The sequence below is a fragment of the Necator americanus genome, chromosome IV, assembly GCF_031761385.1.
Source record: "Necator americanus strain Aroian chromosome IV, whole genome shotgun sequence".
Classification (NCBI taxonomy): Eukaryota; Metazoa; Nematoda; class Chromadorea; order Rhabditida; family Ancylostomatidae; genus Necator; species Necator americanus.
This window is the reverse complement of record NC_087374.1, coordinates 28,366,783-28,387,294: the sequence shown is the minus strand read 5'-3', so window position 1 is coordinate 28,387,294 and position 20,512 is coordinate 28,366,783. Positions and strand designations below refer to the sequence as shown.

The 20,512-nt window shown below is 40.5% G+C and overlaps 4 protein-coding genes across 6 annotated transcripts; 2 read left to right on the top strand and 2 right to left on the bottom strand.

The window, feature by feature from the left end:
* Positions 1-1,104: 1,104 nt before the first annotated feature.
* Positions 1,105-6,808, top strand: RB195_003003 (uncharacterized protein; the record flags this gene model as incomplete). Of its 2 annotated transcripts, XM_064200494.1 has the most annotated exons (14): positions 1,105-1,283; positions 1,340-1,474; positions 2,873-2,966; positions 3,030-3,102; positions 3,178-3,332; positions 3,516-3,593; positions 4,477-4,566; positions 5,048-5,110; positions 5,183-5,263; positions 5,583-5,725; positions 5,794-5,846; positions 5,902-5,956; positions 6,475-6,536; positions 6,681-6,808. In XM_064200494.1, 14 exons carry the CDS (start codon positions 1,105-1,107, stop codon positions 6,806-6,808), a joined length of 1,389 nt encoding a protein of 462 aa, XP_064056376.1. The 2 variants fall into 2 exon arrangements, with proteins under 2 accessions (XP_064056376.1, XP_064056375.1); XM_064200495.1 differs by lacking the exons at positions 5,902-5,956; positions 6,475-6,536.
* Positions 6,809-7,140: 332 nt separating this feature from the next.
* RB195_003002 (uncharacterized protein) lies at positions 7,141-8,225 on the bottom strand (the record flags this gene model as incomplete). The annotated part of the gene is made up of 4 exons (XM_064200493.1): positions 7,141-7,180; positions 7,580-7,670; positions 7,749-7,817; positions 8,156-8,225. The coding sequence occupies 4 exons, from the start codon at positions 8,223-8,225 to the stop codon at positions 7,141-7,143; spliced, it is 270 nt and encodes an 89-aa protein (XP_064056374.1).
* A 9,380-nt stretch (positions 8,226-17,605) lies between these two features.
* RB195_003001 (uncharacterized protein) lies at positions 17,606-18,535 on the top strand (the record flags this gene model as incomplete). 2 transcript variants are annotated; one of them, XM_064200491.1, is made up of 2 exons in its annotated part: positions 17,606-17,723; positions 18,438-18,535. In XM_064200491.1, the coding sequence occupies 2 exons, from the start codon at positions 17,606-17,608 to the stop codon at positions 18,533-18,535; spliced, it is 216 nt and encodes a 71-aa protein (XP_064056372.1). The 2 variants fall into 2 exon arrangements, with proteins under 2 accessions (XP_064056372.1, XP_064056373.1); XM_064200492.1 differs by lacking the exon at positions 18,438-18,535 and adding an exon at positions 17,798-17,928.
* Positions 18,536-18,651: 116 nt separating this feature from the next.
* Positions 18,652-19,350, bottom strand: RB195_003000 (uncharacterized protein; the record flags this gene model as incomplete). The annotated part of the gene is made up of 2 exons (XM_064200490.1): positions 18,652-18,814; positions 19,265-19,350. 2 exons carry the CDS (start codon positions 19,348-19,350, stop codon positions 18,652-18,654), a joined length of 249 nt encoding a protein of 82 aa, XP_064056371.1.
* Positions 19,351-20,512: the final 1,162 nt, after the last annotated feature.

Genomic DNA, 20,512 nt, shown 5'->3' with positions numbered 1-20,512 from the left:
TTTTAGATTCTACTTTTTGATTCTTCTAGTGTCATGGTTTTTGATTTGAGTTAGAATGATGACTATTTTTTTCAAAAGAAACGTGAATTCTCAATGTTGGACTGCATTGGAAGGTTCTCCGATAACTCTTCGAACAAATAATATCTCAAGATCTTGAAACATGAACTCTCCAAAATTTCTATTCACATTCTTATTCTGCAGTTGCAGTATAGAGAAAAACTGCAGAGAAAAACTATAGCGTGTTTACCTAGTTATCCAGAAATCGAGAGGCGGTGTCGGCATGTTTAAAATCTTATAAGTTAGTTAGGTACGTTGATGAACACAACTGCCTCGGTACAGGAGCATACTCATTCTATCATAGAGCAGCACTCAAGCTACCATCATCTAAGTTCTTCTTGTGCTCATAACGCTTACGTATCCTCGCAAGGATAACTCGTCCTAGTTGGGACGACTCGTCCAACACTAAACACTAAATCATAGTGAAAGATAATTCAGGGCGGTTCCAGGTTAGATTCCTCTCTCTAATTGATGTTACATGATTGGAAAGCAAAAAATTCAAGTGTGTTGCGCTGATGTTTGTGCTCTGATAAACGCATACATTTTTTCTCTTTAGGAACTTTTAAATAGGCATCTCTTTCGAAAGTGTGAAGTCAGCGCAAATTTTTGGAAAGGGATTCCTGTGAAATTCCGCCCACTCGAAACAGATCAGAAAAGCAGGTATCTGCGCGTCGGAAGCTGCTCTTCAAGTGAATTGTGGCTGATTCTGGAAGGCACACGATTTGAAAATCCCATTTTCTAAGTAATCAGCGCATGCGGTAGCTAGGTCTGCTATTTTCATGACAATTTAACCGTCCAAATCAGTCCATAACGGCTTTTTAGCGAAACAGTCGGTATGGTGTCAGTTTGATTCTGTCTGAACAAATACAATCTATCGATTTGAACAACCATCACAATAGGTGCATGCAGAGGATATTGCTGTCATTTATTTTTGTGAAAATCCGTGACGTTCCGAGCTTCTTAATAGGACTCTTCATAGTAATTTTACCATGTTTTAACCACCATACACATATGAATCTGAAGCGGAATCCCTGATACAGGGTAACTATGACCGTATCGTATAATGATGCTGTCTCTTCTGTATCTGCTTTCACATTCTTTCGTCTACTGTTACGATGGCGTGGTTCTATATGGAAATCGATTTCCTATGAACTACTACTGTGGATCAGTCTTTATTATGTAGTATTTGTGGTTTATCGATACGTGCTCAAAGCTGATGCTCAAGCGTAAGTTACCGTTTCCCTCCTAGCACGTAATTACCGTACAAATGATGATTTTTCAGAAAATTCGAGCTAATAGCTGCATACTGTAACAGCAATCTCACGTACATTCCGCTTACGTTTATGCTCGGCTTCTTCGTTTCAATTATCGTTGATCGTTGGCGTCAAACATTCAACAATATGGGTTGGATCGAGGAGTATGTCCGCAATTACACATCTTCCAAAGTGGTCTTTTTAAAGAATTTTGTAGGGATTTTTGCGTTCAAGTAAATTCAAGATGAGGGTTATTGAATTACGAAAAATTCGAAAAGTAATGATAGGATTCAATTGGCCTTATAATTAAAAACTCAAGTTAAAATTCTACTTATTCATATCTTTCATATACCCAATGGATGTTGTTAAACAGGAATTAGAAATTTATCTACGAAGAATAAAATCTCGAAGACGAATGGAGTGAAGTCATGCCTTTCACCATAAAATCTAGTATACTTTAAAGGCATGGTTTTCTAATGCAGCTAACACTTCCATACAATAAAATCCTAAATAACTTCAAATTGAACGGCTATGATTGAAATAATGCCCAAAATCTCTTTTCTAAATAACTGAAAGTACTGATAAGTTCCACTTTCTTATGAATTGGACAGTTTTTTGCCGTGCCGGCAGAAGAACTTGGTTCGTACACTGAATAGCGCATAGTTTGAAAATCGCACTTTTCCTTCTTTTCCCTTCATCTCATCTCTGATTTGCACCTCCAAATTAACTATTTCTATGCTATGCTCATTAATATGCGGAGAAGTGATTTCATCGCAACATTCTGAAAATTCTACGGAACACAGATGATGTTATGCATAAGCGCGATTTTATTGGATGTTTTGATAACTTCTTACCTCGCAACAAAGGTTCAAGGTAACAAGGAGTAACAAAAAAAAATAAATCAACAATTTCGTGTGCTTGTCTCTAACAATATATTGTTCTAACCAAATGTAAAAGTTTGAGTCTCTGAAAACCTTTTCAACTGTAACCTCAGGCTATGTAGTGTCCCAATTCTTGCTTTTCGGCACATATTCGGCGTCACTTTGCTCCTTTCTCAACGATATGCCAGTTTTTGGATAGATCCAGGAGAGAGGAATCTAATGATATATGAATTGTTCCTAAAGGCATCACCCCACGAATCTGGGGTGGTACGGGTTTCAGGTGGGTTATGCCTTTACAGGGTCGTAGATTACGGAGAGGAGGGTGATTCCGTCCATTTCTTCTTAATTGCCGTAAAAACGGCATCGAAGATCCGCTCCAATAGAACTCGTCTAGAACTCGAAAGTAGCACCCCTGAAAACTTGAAGCCGCATCTTCCGGGACGTTTTTTTTTACGACAATTAGGAAGAAATGCACGGAGTTACCCTCCTCCCCATAATCTACGACTCCGTATAGGAGTATAGACTCCTGAAACCTGCACCAACCCAGATTCGTGGAGTGATGCCTTTAAATTTCTATTTTATGACAAGTTACGAGCAAGTGACGGTGGCCGACGGTGCCTTACCGTCACTCACCGTCCGTTTCTCAATGTTCATGCATAGGTATTGTATTTTCCATTCCAGCCTTGCTCTCACATTGTCGCATCTGCTACGAAACGACAGCGATGAGGCTAGACAAATGCGTCGCGACATAATACGATACTCAGTGTTGTCACAAGTGAGTCACGTAGAGTTTTAAGGAGATTAGCAAGTAATCAATGCGCCTAAAAATGTGTCGCAGATACTCGTATTTCGAGATGTGTCCCTGAAAGTGCGGCGAAGATTCCCCAACATGTCATCGATAGTGACTGCAGGTAAAAGTATTATACTAGTACTGTAAGTGGAAGATGCTGTAATTACAGAACACTAATAGTTGCTCTGTTCTGCAGGATTCTTGCGCGAAAATGAGCTCAAAGATCTTGAGGATATAAAAATCGTTTACAACAAATACTGGGCTCCAATTAATTGGGCGCTTAACATCTGTGTAAAAGCGTTAAAGAACTCGTACTTTGAAAGTCCATACGCCATGATTGTTGTTCAAAATGTGGGTTTTACAATTTCTTTTTTTCTTAAATCATTAAATTTGCTGTGGGCGGGGCTAAGTTGCTAATGTGGGATGTCCCGTCCAATGTTCTACTTTGAAATTAACTGATTTTTTCCTATTTCTAACTTCATTTCAGCATTTTTTGCCTTTAAAATGAAAAATTCATAATTTTCTCCTTTTGAGGAGATTAAAGCGTTTCGTGGTGCCTTAGCTCTCCTATGCAACTTCGACTGGGTACCAGTGCCTATCGCTTATCCACAGGTGAGGAATGTTGGATTTAATGTTCGTCTTTAGGCCAACATAGTCCATTAAACCAAAAGAAAATTGTATTTTCGTGTAGCGTGCAAAGGGGAGGCGGGCCCGAAGCCCTGTTATTGGCTACGAACTTTGACCCTTAGTTTTGACATCACCTATGCTTCCATCATTCTGCTTGGTACTCAGTCCCTTCACTTTTATCCATAATTTCCTATTCTCGTTATATGAATTCCTGCAGGCAAGCGATCGTAGCACTCTTCCAGTTGTTGCGTCAGTCTAAATGTATAGGCCGCAGTTACACCCGACACGTGCATTACTCTTGAGAGAATTCGTACGTAGTCGGGTCAAAACGACATGACTCACGAGTATAGTTGCGGTGCGTTTGCCTACAGGCTCGAAACGGCGCGGTAGGCAGCAATTTTAATCGAGGTGGGACCGTCACAAACTGCAGCGATGGGTGGTGCCAGCAAGGGTTTCACAACGCTCCTAACCGCTACTCTTCACCGAAGCGCCTCGGGGGAAGCCCGTACGCAATTGCGTATGTGCTTTATGTCGTTTTGACTCTACTATCGTTAGGTCAAAACGACATGAACCGGGGGCGTAATCGGCTGCGCTCGAAGCGGCGCGGGGGAGAAAGCGTTTGGGGTTGAGGTGAGACCACTGTGAACTGCCGCGTAGAGTGGTGCTTTATTTTGTTTTGACCCGATTATACTTTTCATCGTTTTCCAGAAACGAAGCTAAAGCTGCATAAGAAGAAAATTTCTTAAGTTTCCCTAAAGTCTCTAAAATTTACCTTAACTTTTTGGTAAAATTCCTTGATTATCATTGTTGCGTTGAGTTTTGTTTATCATCATTTCTTCAGGTTACACTTTCCAATTTTCTTGTTTAGGTCGTATTCTTGGCAGTGCGTTCATACTTCACATTATGCTTGGTCTCTCGACAATTCATCATCGGCGAGAAAGCTATGTTTCACAGCGTTGTGAGTGTGCTGGCAATCGATTTTTACTGGATCAATTTATCGATTAAACCGTCTTGTTGTATCATTGGATATTTGAATTGTTATGAATGTATATATAACAGTTAAGCAGGATCTTAAATTCATCACCCCACGAATCAGAGGTGGTACGGGTTTCTGGTGGGGTTATGTCTACGGGGTCGTAGATTGTGAGGAAGAATGTGATTCCGTTCATCTCTCCCTCTATCAGGGTAAACAGACAAAAACCGAAAAAGACCCGAAAATGTTTCTTACGACGGCTTCTCTTGCGATGCGCAACCTTTGCGCCGTGCCTCGCCTACGATTCGTCCGAATGGATTTTCGACGAATCACAGGCGGGCGCAGTCCTTAACCTCTTATTGGATTATGTCCGATCGTTCATCTTTGATCTACAGTCTTACAACTAATCCCGAGAAATCAAGAATTCCACCGTAATTTCTTTTTGTTATTCACTAGACCTTTCCAGGTTGACCTATACGTACCATTCATGACAATTCTCGAATTTATATGCATTGTTGGTTGGATGAAGGTCAGTTCAAGAAATCTAGTGGGAAATTCATTGAAATTTATTGTTATCAACAGTTTTAACTGTTTTCCGTAGGTTGCCGAGGCGTTGCTGAATCCTCTTGGGGAGGATGACGACGATTTCGAATGCAATTTTCTCATCGATAAAAACATTGCTGTTGGTAGCCTGCCATGAAATTTTCTATTGATTTTCACAGTTGTTGAAGTTTTCCACCATGATTTCCATCATTTCAGTTAGAATTTCGCTCTTTCCAGAGATTTTCGTTCTTTTCAGAGCTAAAACTGACTGCGTTGTCGGTCATTTCTTTTAAAAGAATCATCAGATATGGATAATCAGAGGATTAACTTTCCAGGGTTTCTATTTTCTGGCGAATTCCTAATTTTTAAGGGTTTTTCGTAGGTTTTTAGAACATTTCAGGTGTTTTCTGTTCATTGGTGAATGTTTTCCAAGTAAACCGGGCAAAGTGTGTTTTCAGACAGGCCTCATCATTGTCGACGACCAGTACGAGGCTTGTCCCGAACTTTCTCCGGACAGTTTTGCCGATCCTGACTATAATCCTATGTATTCACAGGATAGCCAGCCTGATGCCATGCTGGTTGGATCGGCTGAGAAATACAAGTAAATCAGCTGATATCCCTATTATTGAATAACTTTTAACTAATTTCTTCCACTCCAACAATGTTTAGCTTTGAAGATGAGGAGGGCGTGAAGATGGTGGCGGTAAAACCGGAAGACTACCGTATGTGACATGATAAGGTAGTTTTGTAATAATTTTCAGATGTGGCTTTTTCCAGCTCATGGGCACGAATCTCCTAACCTGCTGAGGAGAATCAGTCTGGCTATCATCAGGTAAAATTTTCTGGAATTTCGAGAATGACTGGCAGAAGCCTGGGTATTTCTAATAACAGTGAAGTAAAGTCAGTTGTTCGATTTATCGTGGGTTTTCGAAACGTTTTTGACCAAAGTAAATTAATTGGCGGACGTGAGGCTCAAAATATAACAAATTGGAATTCTTGGGACTTTCTGTCCCTAAGACGGCGTTTAAGGATTTTCTTCTGTTCATTTATTTTAATTTTTTGAAAATTTCCCTAACAGTGTGATGTCAATGATGGACCGACGAAAAGAGGCTCAAGGCACCGGGCTCTTCAGTAGTGCAAATCATATAAAACGTTCAGAAACAAATTATCAAAGTAGAAATTTGTTATCTATTTCTTTTCGCTTTTCAATCTCTTTTTTCTTGCAATTTTCACTTTATTTTTTTTTAAATAAGAATACCGTTAATAATATATTCTTTGAGGAAAAAAAGGAATCGTTCCTATATGGTTGAATATAAGACGTGCACAGGACATAAAGAGATTTTTTTTCAGCAGATCTCGTTCAAGTTCAGTCGTTCCCCATGACGAAATAGAGCGAAGAAGCAATGACGAAGGTATTTTTTCAATAATTTTTATATAAACTTGTATGATAGTTCTCTCCACATTCCTGCGAAACAAAAGACTAATACTTAGTAGGATTTCAGAGAAAAAAATCCAAAAAAAGGAGAAGAACATGCTACAAAATTCCTGCTTTTCAGCTCGTAAGCACAGCCAAGCTAATGTCAGCCTCGAAGCGGTGAATGAGGAATCCAACGAGGACAGCAATCGAACAACGTCGACTGTAATGATGCCAAGTGATAAGGAGGAGAAAGCGAGTACCCCTTGAAATCAAGGATTACTACAGACCCGATAACTTTTATTTGATGTACAATCATTCATAACCAATTTTTTTTGTTTTTTTTTAAATCCTGTAGGAAAAATCAGATAAAGTTGGAAAGAAACAAGCTAACCAATGAAGAGTATATGTATAAGATTTCTTAAAGCTCCGTTCCAATCAACCAAAAGGAAAAAGATTTGAAAGAGAAATTACTTGAAGGAATTGAATATAATGATATAATAATATAGTGCTGAATCTGTAGTGAATAAACTTACCGTTTACGACGCAAAGTATGGAAAATCGCCTGTAGACGGAATCTGGATGTCTTACATTCGATGACGTTACGATCTGAGGTTTTCAAAAATGTGAACACGCGAATATCTGGAAGATTGATAATTGAAACGAGCAATACGATAGGGGTTTTGAGTGTAAGTGAGGGCAAATTTTCAGAATTTCTCGAAGAAACTTGATGAGTTATTTGGAGGTAATCATTTACTTGTCGCTACTGTAATTACAGTTATAATAATCACAATCTAAGTTGATTATCCGACGGTTAGTTGGCTTTAGAAAAACTATAGGGTTCTCTTTACTTGCGAATAGATTTGAGGAGGTCGCATATTGGAAGTTTATTGGCCTTTTGGCTCTCGAGAGAATGCCTTCTTGGGACGTTATCAGATGAAATCAGTATTAACCACCTACTGCACATCTCAGTGAAGCTCTTGTAAACTGTTCTCCAAGAGATGTTCAACAAAATGTCCAACATTCTGAAACATTCCGAACCTTTTGAACAGTACATGCCGGCTTGGGGCGAGTGTAGCACAGTCGGTAAAAGGTTCGGGTGTGTTTGCACGATCGGAGCTTCCAATCCGCCCTAGAGCTCACCATTTCTTTCATCCCGCCGGGTGGATAAATTGGTACCAGACTTGTCTGGGAGAATAAAAACACTGACTTGACACATCGGCCAGACCCCGCAAGTCATTGTATAGGCCAGTTGCACGTTCGTGAACCTCAAACGATTCTGAATTGAAGTAAACGTGGGGGCGCATCCCAAGTGGATTGATTAATGCCAGACAATTTATCTTTTATTCCTAATCCTTATAGAAATTTTTACATTTTCCTATCTAGTAGTAGCAGCGATGGTAGCGAACAACCCGATAGTTACTTTAAGTCACATCCAGGGCTTGCGGACTTCACGATGGGTTTTTCTGAGGTATGGTCATCCGTCAGCTACCTACTTCTTGGATGGAAGCCTGTCACGATTGGAACTACAACAGTATGCCTGTACTCACCTGTGAGAATTGGATTGTTCCGAGCGTAATCGCTTGCGTCATGTAGCAGAAGAAAACAATTTCTTACCTTTTCGGTACTGTACTCTATCCTTCACGATCCCGCAAATCCCGTCTGAACTTGAGATTTTGGTGTTCATCGGCTCCTCTTACCTAACACGCTCCACTTCTTGTACTATTGAGTATGAGTTGACAGGACGAATACCGTAAATCTGAAAATAAACATAAGTGCGAGCACAAGGAAACGTCTACAAAGGTTATCCAAGGCTATTGCAGAGAACAATCTGCAAACATAGATGCGAACAAATCCGGTCCATGCTGCTCAAAAAAGTCGTTGTCAACAGCCCTTTCAACCATCTGTTTTATCTAAATCGAGGAGCAAATCCTGAAATGTCCCAACTCTTTTCCGGAGCTGTTATCGACATTTCCATTGAAATATATCTATTTACACAGCTATAATGACTTTTGACACCTATATGTACACCAAAATGTGTCCACAATCAATTCTTTCCTTCCATGCACCATCGGTTGCTGTCATCACGGGCACCTCAATCATCGGTTTCTTTTCATTCCCAGTCAAAATATATCTGCTGGAATTTTCAGAACAACTAGAAAAGTCGTATCGATTTTTATGAGCTGCACACGAGATTTTTTTAACTGATTTCATTGGCTAACGCTTCGGCAAGTGACCTTCTTCTGACCCTGATGTGAGCGATTCAATTCACCGTCTAAACCACCGAATCTCTTCACAACCGAACTGACAAACTCTAAGACATATATCTTCAACATTTTTGCTTCAGACTTTCAAAGAATCCGCTTTCGTGATCGATCCGTCGGTGGTCACTACTCGGGTTTTTCAATCCAGAGTGAGCATTTAGTGCAGTCCCTACGTCACTAGTTGGAAAAAATAAGCTTAGAGTTTGTTTGCTCAGTTGTGAAGAGATTTGGTTGTTTAGAATACGAATTGAATCACCCATTTCAGGCTGGGAAGAAGGCGATTTCCCGAAACGTTCACCAATAAAATCAATTAAAAATCAATCAACATTAATCTCACATACAGCTTACGAAAAAATCGATACGCCATCTTACTATGCCGAAGTTTAGTGAAAGTCGAACATTTCGACTTTTCACATTTTTACCCAAACCGGGCAGAAAAAACGCAATCTGTGGAGATGCGGGCTCGCTTGAGGCAAAATAAGCCTAAGCTAAGCCTAAAGGGACCAGTGGACCATTCGGATTGCTGTGGATGAGTGTGGTAACTGAATAACTGACTTAAATAGAGACTAATAAATACTCAACTTGTAAATTCTAAAATAATAATGAATTCCTTTTAAATTCCGTAATCTAATAAAGTAATCTAATAAGTAATCTAATAAATAGTCGTCCTTCTAGCGTTCTGCCTGTTGTTCCACTTCGTTTCATGTTCGGAAGACATTTTCACCATCTGCTTACTCAGAAATTTATGCCGTTACTGAAAGATTGGAGTAGAATCGCTAGTGCTGGGAAATGAACGTGATGTCAAGTTTCCGGCCTGGATACGCAAATCGACTACATACCCCATAGTGGGCTATCCCTTGAACTTCCCAGTTCTTTTTGATTCTTTTTCGATCCTATGTTAACCGAAACCCAGTACCATCTGGATATTAGTGTGGATGGCGCCGTAGCACAACACAGATCGACACATAGGCCGCCTACAGTAACCTTCATATCGCCGGTTTTCCGAGAACTTGCGATGCGCTCAAAGTGAAGCACAATCAATGACCTAAAAATGACCTAAAGTTTCCGAGCACTCCTGATCCCATTTATTGCGACGACTGCCAAATGAAAGGAATTTAAAAGGAATTCACCGTCGTGAAAATTGTAAGAAGCACCAATGCTACGCTGGAGGCCATTTTGACGCAGCATTTTCTCCTCTTCTTGTTACGGATTTTTGCAGAAATTTTACTAATTTGATCCGGGACTTTGGGAAGATTAAGGAGGAGAAATTTACCACCACTGACTTCCTACCCCAGCCACTGGAACTATTTTTCAATTTTTATGCGCTATTTATCTAGGACATACAAGTTCTGGAAACGCAGAACAGAAAGATTTGTCGTAGGCAATGGGGGTGGAGTTTTTAAAATGATCAAATCATGGAAATCCCTCCGCCCTCTTTTCATCCACAAAACTTTACATTCTAATCGAAAAGCGGCAAATAAGTATGTGTACACGGTGGCTCAGCCCGTATTTGTACTGCACTGTAACGCATTCCATTGCGAAGTTATTGCCTTTTCTGGAATGTGATTCTTCATTCATACCTCTCTTACACAATCAATTTGAGTCTTCTTAGTCACTTCTCGGATCATTTTTTTCACTCTTTTCTCGCTTTTTTTAGCTACTTGTTCAATAATGACCACTAGAGGTCACACATTTTTTATTTTCCACGAATAGCCATTTCTATTTTTTCACTTATCAACATATTATAATTCAGTTTATCGCATTTATTCTCACAGGCTAATATGTGTTACGAAATTCTGCATCTCTATGCCTTTTCGAGTTTTGTAGTGGATACTTTTATTTATTCTCAACGCATTTAATTGGGCACCCATTGTTTTGTGATATTAGTAAGATACAGAGACAGAGAAACAGAAAGAGGGTTTCTAGAGGGAGAACGCAACGAAGGACAATGCCCTTTAATCGATGAGTAAGCCAAAACACCTAGGACATTCCTGGATGTGTGGTGACCCTTTATTATTATCAAATATTTCAATGCTAGATCGTAAAAAAAGGAGAAAAAGTACTCAGTACCCGAAGAACGGAAATACCCGTAGTTCTTGGTCTTGATTGAGCTCATTTTTCTCTTCAGTTCGCACTGGAAGTTAGCGAGAGAATCTATGAGAATGCTTTTTCTTATTGCTTTATTTTTAATCCTCTGATCCAATCGAACCAAACTGCAGAAATAGTCAATTCAAAACTTCTTGTTATAATGGAGTTATGTTTATGATTCTTATCCAAAAACTTATTTATTTCCTTCCACTTTGTGCATTCACTGCTTCACACCTTTTTGCCGCAGGGGAGAAGCTGTGTGATTTTCACGACAGTTAGCAAGCCAGCTACCTTGCTTCTTCCTTTCCTCTTCCGTAAAAAGAACCGGATAATGTTTTTTTTTCGCCTTTCTTGATTCGCTCACTGGCTTTTCTACTGAATTTGATGCACCTTTTATTAGAATATTACTATTTTTGCTTTTTTTGCGTAAAGGATAAAGTGTCTGGCATTGATCAATCCGCTTAGAATGCTCCAACGGGTTCAGTTCAGAATTCTTTGAGGTGCACGAACGTGTAACTGGCCTATACAATGCCTTGCAGAGGCCATTGGATGTGTTAACTTAGTGTTTTATCTTCCCAGACAAGTCTGGATCCAATTTATCAAACTCAGAGGGATGAGCACTACATAGAGAGGATTCGAACCTTCGATCGATCGTGCAGGCAGCGGAACCTCTAACCGACTGCGCCACACCCGCCCTATTCACTTTTACACCTGACAAATTTCAGCACAGTAGCAAAATTCAGCTTCTATATGAGAGCTCCTAGTCAGGTAGAAATACTACTAAAGATTGACCTATTCGTGTGGATTCAGCTGCGCGCTTAGTCGCTCGAGTCAGTGTCTTTATCCTTCCAGACGGGACTGGTACCAATCTGTTGACTCCGCAGGGGCGAAATGCTTGGTTGTTGAGGGTTTAAATTAGTGTGGGTTTAAACAAGTGCGATTTTAAACTATAGCAGACCGTACAGTCGCAGCGGAACCTCTTACCAACTGTGCTGCGCCCGCCCCGTTACTTTGCGTATTCTCAGAAAAACTGTACAACTACAGAAAACCTACATTTTAAATCCCAATAAGCTTGCCAGCTAAATCCGTGCAGTTCTGCTGTGTTCCGGTTTTTATGGAGTTATAGAGTTCGAAAAGTGAATGGAACATTGTTGGAAATTGAATTCGGGATGTGGGGGTGTGGGAGACACCAGTTATTAGCAGATTGACATTGATTTGCAGCTTTCGTTAGCATCATCCTCTACATCTAGTCTTTTTTTCTTCTCTTCATACTACGAATTCATACCGTACGAGGAATTGAGTAGAAGATTATTGTTATTTCTACAACTTCTTCTAATAATATGCCACCGTTGCATTTTTGACGACATCTGTTATCTTATGTATCGTTAAATAGTCCCATAGTTCTTATCACCGGAATAATTTAATTCTTTTCATGTCGTTCATTCTTATTGGGGCTAAATACACAACAAAAAAGACCACGCCATTGAGCATGAGTGTTTTCCTTTACTACGGTGCTCTTACCTTTTCTTCTTCTTTTCTTTCTTACCTACCTAGATAAAACGTCACCCATGTTTTATATCTGGATCTACCTTCCCATTGACAATTCGTTTCCTCTAAGTTTTCCGAAATGTGTGGAGCTTGACGCACCTGATAGTTTGAAAGGGCGTACAGGTCGATGTCTGAAAGTACTGTCCTTGTTTCCTAAATACAAACTGTAAAACACTCTAAGTCGCGAGCTCTGTTCGAGTCGTCTTGATTCGTACTCAAAAATGTTCTGCAGAACCGAGACTAGGATCGAATGTGCAGTGGTGGTGACAGCCTTTCAACTTGCCTCGGCCGGACGATGGAGAACCTTGGCATTAGCTTGTTCTCAGCCAGACTCCAACTTCTCGCTGGAGACGGGACGACGAATTCCTTCTTATTTGCAAGAGAAATGGAGATGAATGTTGAAAAGATACGGGAAGATGCGGAGGTGAACCTACGGTTCCCATCCATCGTTTGGTTTTTACCATTCCACTGTTGCGGAAGGCCTAGCATACGCAACCATCTCGCTCGCTTGGGTATAAAAGGCAGTCTTAACATCATGCGAGCAGTCCTCTCACTCGACGGCTGGCAAGCACAATAAGCGTTGCAAACCTCCTTCAATAAACAATACTCATAGTGATCTGGCACTGGCAATACTGTACGTAACTTTACTGTGAATAAGTTGTATATGCCTTCAGTCTCGACTACAACTAAACCGCGTGGCAATGCGGATAAAGGTCTATCCGTATCTAGGACGAGCAATAACTCTCAGAATACTACATAGCAAATATTGACATTCTGTGGCTGGGTACTCCAGGAATTGTTGGGAGTTCACTTCTTTCAAGAAAGATGGGCAATATATTTGCTCTCTATAGGAAACCCAGCCTTTTTCAAACGCTGAAAAAAAATGAGATGTACATGTACAAAACCAATAGAGTGTCACTGCAGTACCTTCCGCGAAGAGGGTACTCCTAGCATCACTTCTTCAATTGAGTGTTCAACGACACTCACAGCATTTTCTTGCTGCCTGAGAAGTGAACAGGTTTCTAGAGCATAGGTCGAAGAACGTCAGAAATTACGGTGGTGTTGAAGAGGTGAGTCGTTTTGGTACAAAGAGGTGAGTCATCTCTTGGCAGTTTTAAAACTCTCAGCCTTGCTCGTGCGATGGTGAAGGTGTTAAACGAGGAGACTGTATTCTTCGTCGTTGTTGTACATTGCGGTATATTCCTAAAAGCCGCCCAGCGTAGTGAAGAGATCCCAATTATTGATAATTCTAGAACTTCGTTCTCTAAAATTTGCGGCCTTCTCTTCTCATCGTGTGAAAAAATCTTTCTACGAGCTGATAATCCGATCGATATAGATGTCTGCCAAAAAAGCGACATCCATCAAGCAAATCTTTTAACTGACGATGATGTGGTCAATTTCACTACGATATTCCCCATCGGATGACTCCCACGACCAGCGTAGAGAGCTGGCTTCTGGGATTTTGACTTTCTATGTGTGTTCTTATTCGTCATGTCAAACTCGGAAAGCCTCTCTCAATGTTTGTTTCATTGTAGGGCGTGGAAAAGTTCCTCAGGGGTTCTTCTGGACCAATTAATAATGTAAATAACCAAGAATGACATTGTAGAACTTCTCTAGATTCGTGTAAAAAGTTCTGACTTGTTCTCCTTTGTAGCATTTAGCTCTTGGATATTGGTGTTAGCGACGAAGACAGTCAGAGCTGGAGTTGGGTCGCATCTGCTCATCCGCAGGCATCCGATTCGAATCTTAAGTTGTTTAAAATAGTCGATGTTCGTCGCCATACTCGTATTGACAAAGAAAAAAGCTGTACATACTCCTTTACTGTCGCATGTTTCCAAGAACGATTGTTCTCCAGTATCGTATACGGCGTTTGATGTATGCGTATAATATATACATACAGTTCGATGAGCTCGTATTTGATCATCCTGGCTTCCATCATCAGATCTTCTGTGGCCGCTTCCGATGCAAGTCTACGTCCATCCGTGAAAGTCCGATTCGGATCGTAAGTTGTTAGAAATAGTAAATGTTACATGAAATGTACAAGTCGTCACCCTACTTCTTTTCCGTTTCGACAGGCTAGATCATAAATGCAACTTCGCTTTTCGCTACCGTACCAGGTTTTCTTATTCCTGTGACTTGCGTATAATTTTAAAATTGGACAAGTTGCAGGCCTTTAGTACTGCGGATTTGTGGAAGAACGTTGGATCCTTTAGAGTGGACAAATGCAGCTTATTTGTTGGAGGAGAAAGAGCCTCCCTTCCACCTCCCATGCACTTGATTGTAGGGTTTCGACCGGACCGACGTGCGAGATACAAGTATATTGTGAGTCATTCCTGGCACAGCAGAAATGGGGATTCCGTCTCTTGAATCCGACCGCGTCCAAGGCAGGCACAAGCTCGATTTCGGTCCTTGTTGCCTCCTTAATCGTCATCTAAGGACGGCACACAAAGCCTCGTCACTAACAGGCCGTGATTCCTCGAGTGAAGATCCGTAGCAAGAAATCAGTACCTAGAATGTCGCTCGTTCGTTGGCTTGAAACCTCTCAAAGCTAACCAACCCTCTCGTTCTATCAGAATCGATAAGCTGGAGAAAAATTTGTCTGTGAGAACAAGTGCGCCCAACACAGCGTTTGATCTCGTCAAGCAACTATATACGCTGCGTACGCGTTCATTAACATCCACGACTCTGAACTGTCGTCGTACGAGGAAGTGACTCATCAATTAGCGCTTCTTTATATCCCACTCTTTATTTCTAGTTTCATGATTTCTCGCAAACCTGCTTCGCTATTTTTCTTAAGCACAATTGTTCAACCTTTTTTTCTGGTGCGCCGTCATACAATTCCATCAGTATTGTCCTCTCATAATATTCATATCTATTTTGCCGCATATAATTTTTTTGGCGTCTAATAACAAAGCCTTTTCAGAATATAGGCCATTTCGTCCGATTTTAGGACAACCGTATGTATAGAGCACCAGACTCGCAGCTGTCTCTGTATGTTATTTCTCCTTATTTTGGGTCACTTTTCTGAAACAAAATCTTCCACATTTTCTCTTCTCCGTGTTTCTTTCATAAAAATGAGCCATCACATTTTCACATCTCTAATTTCATGTCAAACAGTTCACAGTAACAACAAAAATTACAACTTCTTTCCACCTATAAATCAATTGAACATCGAACAGCACTGTCAAGCCTTTGACGTTGAGGTGGGATTTATTAATGGTATCTAATTCGTGAACATTCACGAAGGTGTTGTGGGATCCGGATCTAAAACAAGGTATAATTTTCCGGCTTCGTCACAACTGATTGAATTTTGCCAACTACAAAGGACAAAAAAAGCGCAGAATAATTTTCCATTTTTACGTGGGGAGATGAGTAATATCATTAGTTAGGAAATAATTAGACTGTGAATGACAAATGAAAACATTAGCATAATGAATAAATCTACATGAGAATCAATCAATCATCTACATTTATATGTTTGAGCAACGTCAGCAGCACTTCAACCTCTAGCATTTTTCTAGGATTTCCTCACAGGATAAATTTTTTAATATTGTCCAGAATACTTTCTATTTTGACTATTCTATCGAATCAAGATGTACAATTGTCTGCTTCATTTCAGAAACTAGAATGTAAAGCAGATAAAAATCTGACGCACTGCATACTTAACAAAGAAATTCTTTCCGTAAAAGTTGTTATAAAGAAACCGTGAAAATGTTCACATGAAGACGAAAATTTTTAGTGCTATTATAGTCGTACAGAGAGTTTACAGTTGCTAATCAAGAATCGACTGAATTCAAATAAAAATTCAATATTAGAACTTTTCTTCGACGGCTAAAAAAAAACTTCTAACCTGTATTTGAAATTCCCTCACAGACTGTGAGGTCAGTGTTTCAAATAAGAGTGTTTGACCTTACAGTGAATGCAAAAAATACTTCTAAAATGAAATCCTCTACTTTCCTAATACGTTTTTTCCAGATTTTCCATGCATTACTAACACATATACGGTCGTACATGTGTCTTTTGTCGCTGTCTGTGTTGGCGTGACCGTAACGCACTCGAAGCAACCCAGTCTTTCTGACTTATGTCCATCCCTCCTCAGTCGGACGTGCTTCTCCTTCCTCTGATTGAAAATAAGTTCTATTGCTGCTTATGTTTTGCTGCGTTTAGCACGGATACAGTTTCTGTAGCACCGGTTCTGTGGAACAAGAAGCCATACTGTACGTACAGTGTTAGTCATTGTTTGCTTCGTCATTTAGAAATATTTTCTCTAACGGCGGAACATCTTTTGGTTATTTTCAGCGGACTTAGTAGAATGAATCACACACACAATCACAAAGGACGCATTCGCTGATTGTTAGACACCATTGTCGAATTTTTTTTTGTCACTAAACGTCTTTTCTTCTTTTTCTTTGGAAAAAGAAGAAAAGACGTATCGTTTGGAAACCAAAAAACTTTTATTTCAAATTTTAATCCCCTTACCGTTTTGCTCCTTCCGTTCGCCGACGGACTCCAGCGATCATGCGAAAATTTCCTTTTCTATATTTAACGACCGCACTTGAATCCAATTTTTTCTTTTAGAATTTCTTGTGAACCAACACACTCTTCTTGCCAATAATCACATATGGATCTGTTTTCGTTTTGGAAGGGAAGTGTGTTCTGTTGACACAACTGGAATTTTTCTAACTATTACATCACCACCAGCACAAAAGGGTTTTTTTTTTACAAAGCTAGAGGGTGCAATTGTGTTTACTTGCGTTCATGCAGTCCATTCCTACTCAACACAGCCAATTTATCGACCCTGAAGGGATGAAAAGTCTGGTTGGCACTAGGGCGGTTTCGAACCATCGACTGTGCGGCCACAGCGAACCTCTAGCAATTGCGTGCCGTAGAATATCATAAATTTTGTGTGAAAGTGCTCTGCAACAGTCATTGACTCAACGCAAATTTTATGACAGATGTAAGAAGGAGCTTTGGCGATTGCCATTCTCCGTCAGCTTCGAGTGACCTAGCATGAAGATTTGTGGGCCAAAGTTATCGATGAGACACTATCAACAGCATCTAACGAGCAAAGTCTTAATGCCCTTCATCCAGAAATAGAGATGCCAGCGCTAAAAATTAGCTCTCCTTTTTTGAATTCATCGAGGTCTTTGAAAGTTTCCCTGCTCAGATGCTGCGTCACGCCAAGGAACAGGTGACGGTCAGACGAAGCAGGGTCTGGGCTACCGGGATGGTGATACGTCCAGCCCAACCAGGCCCTTCGGAGGTTATCGCTGCACCTTTACCGTGTAAGAACGTCCGTCTGGCGTTTTCATGCAGTAGTACAAATTCGTCGCGTTTTTCGCACAACTACATCATCCAGTTCCGGAAGTTGGTACATGTAAGATTGGTGTTGATTATCTGATGACCCTCCGGCAACTCCGAAGCCCCTTGAAGAATGGGTTGAGAGTCGAGGCTCGTATCGCCGTTGTTGAAGCGCTGAAACCAACTTAGAATGGTACTATCGGCCACGGTACCTTTTCTGAATGCTCTGTTGATCTTTTCGTCTGTCCTTTTCAAGCTCGCTCCGAACCGATGATCGTAGAGGACTAGGGTTCAAATTTCATGACAGTTCCTTGTCCCCCCTTATTACCTTATTATCAAAAATTTTTTTATATCGTCCTTGCGTCCTCGTGTCCTTGTACTTTTGAAAACAAGTTTCGAGAACATTCCACAACATACTTGTTCTGTAGCCAAAATAAAATAAGAATTTGAAATCAAGAGTGGAGAGAAGATACACAAAGATCTAATATGAAAATGAAGGAATCTTATCATGGATCAAAAGTGATTAAAACGTTTACAGAACATTCTAATATTCGGAAAAACACATGCAAAGAAATTCAATCTGCAAAATAGATGCGTTTGTGCACTATCTTAATTTCTTTTTCATGCGAATTTTTGATCCCGCTTCTGAACCAATTTGAATCTTTTGCTTCGAAAAACTCTTTAATTTCGCTTTTCAGTTCGAACTTCATTTCCGAAAGTCCTAGAGACACCTCTAGGAAAAGCTATGCGTGATATCAAAGTGATAGTTGCTAGAACAACACTGCATTCATCATAGGGAGCATGGGGAGGAGCATGTTTTACGGGTGACGGGTGTTCGTAGCCTTCCACATGTGGAAAGCGACTGCGGGTTTCCGACCACAGATTATCCTTCGTTTATCCTCCCAATTTCTTCTAACTCCTCCAGGTTGTCTTTTGCTGGACTTGCATTTCGAGCATGAGTTCTTGTCGAATGACTTCGACAGTTATCTCGACGAATTCATGAAAAGCCACATTGATTCCAGGTAGAGTGTCTTCCGTATCGTTGACGTGAGCATCTCCATCTCCGAAGTTTTTTCTACAACAATGTGACTGGGCTTTTCAAATAGCATTAAAATCTCCAAAATCGTTTTTTTCTGCGCTTTTCTTTGTACTTTCCAAGAGCGTTGAAAAAATCAGTAGTGGCTGCCATTCATCATTAACATCAAAACAAATGGATGAATCAATTTTGTCGAAAGTTCTCACCATTTCTGACTCATTCTTATTACAGTCGCATCAAAACAACATAAAGCTCAATGCACTTACGTAAGCGACTACGCCCGAAGCGTTGCGGTGGAGCGCAGCGGTTAGGATAGAGGTGGGACCCTTGGTAACACCAATCATCGCTGCAATTCGCGAAGGTTCCACCTCAATCCGAACCGCTAACTCAACTGCGCCGAGTCAGGCGCAACCCTTTATACAATGGAATCGAGCTTCATTCCCTCTCGACACGACTATAATTACTCACTTACTTACCAGTCATCCGCACCTTCGCCGAAGCTCGTCAGCGGTGTCGCTTCTAAACATAGCTCTGCCCAAACTTCTCGATCTACAGCTCGCACAGAATCCATCCATTCGTCACTATTGGATGGGCTAAGCAATACTTGGCGTCCTGCGCTAACTGCCTATGGACACCGAGCAACCTGAGTATCTTCGAATTAGCAATGTTCAATAGTTCAGCGCATTGTTGAGTTACCATTGTTGAGTGTTGTTACCAAAGATCCTGTGCTCCTTCTAGGTATTTGACCTATTTTGGTTGAGCTTTGGCAGAGTACTGCACAGCAGCACCTTTATGGAATATCTGGGTAAAGTCTGGCATATAGCTGCTAGTAATACAGCTCGTACGTATCCAGAGCGTATATTCCGACACCTGATTGTTCATAGTACAGGCAGGGCCACCGCGAGCAGATAGCAATCAAACTCGTATATGTGGGCCGTTAAAGGCATCAGTCCACGAATCTGAGGTGGTACGGATTTCAGGTGGAGTATTCATATACGAGATAGTAGATTACGGAGAGTGGGGTGATTCCGTCCATATCTTGCTAATTGGTGTAAAAAACGGCACGGAAGATGCGGCGTACGCACAAGGCTGGCGCGCTCCAATCGAACCCGTTTTCTACGGCAATTAGGAAGAAGTGGACGGAATCACCCTCCTCCCCATAATCTACGATCCCGTATACGAATACTCCACCGGAAATCTGTACCACTCCAGATTCGTCGGATGATGCCTTTAATATTCTAACAATGCTGTCCAAGTTATGGATGAAAAAGATAAAGAGAGAAAAAGAGAGAAAGAGAGGGAGGGAGAGAGAAGAAGAAGAAGATGAAGAAGGAGAAGAAGAGCAACAGAAAGTGCGGACATAGCTACTACGTAAACATACAGCAACATGCAACAATAATAACTTCAAATAATACAAAAAAAAACCAGGAACATATATAACGAAAGAGATAGGAATGTAAGGAAACATTATCAAGGTAAGAGTATTATGACTATATTTGTTTCATGAACAGCTCAAGAAATAACGATAAACAACTGCGAATATCTCAAGGAGTCATTTCTCGGTTACAAAGGGTTGGAAAGAAAAAAATGTTAGCTGACAAATTTATTTCGTTCGAAACATTTCCTGTAAGTCCACAAGCATAGGAACACATTTACAACAATGGAATGACTTGTCCAACTAACGATCCACGTTTACATAATCCATCTATTGGAGAACATAAAAACATACATCGATTT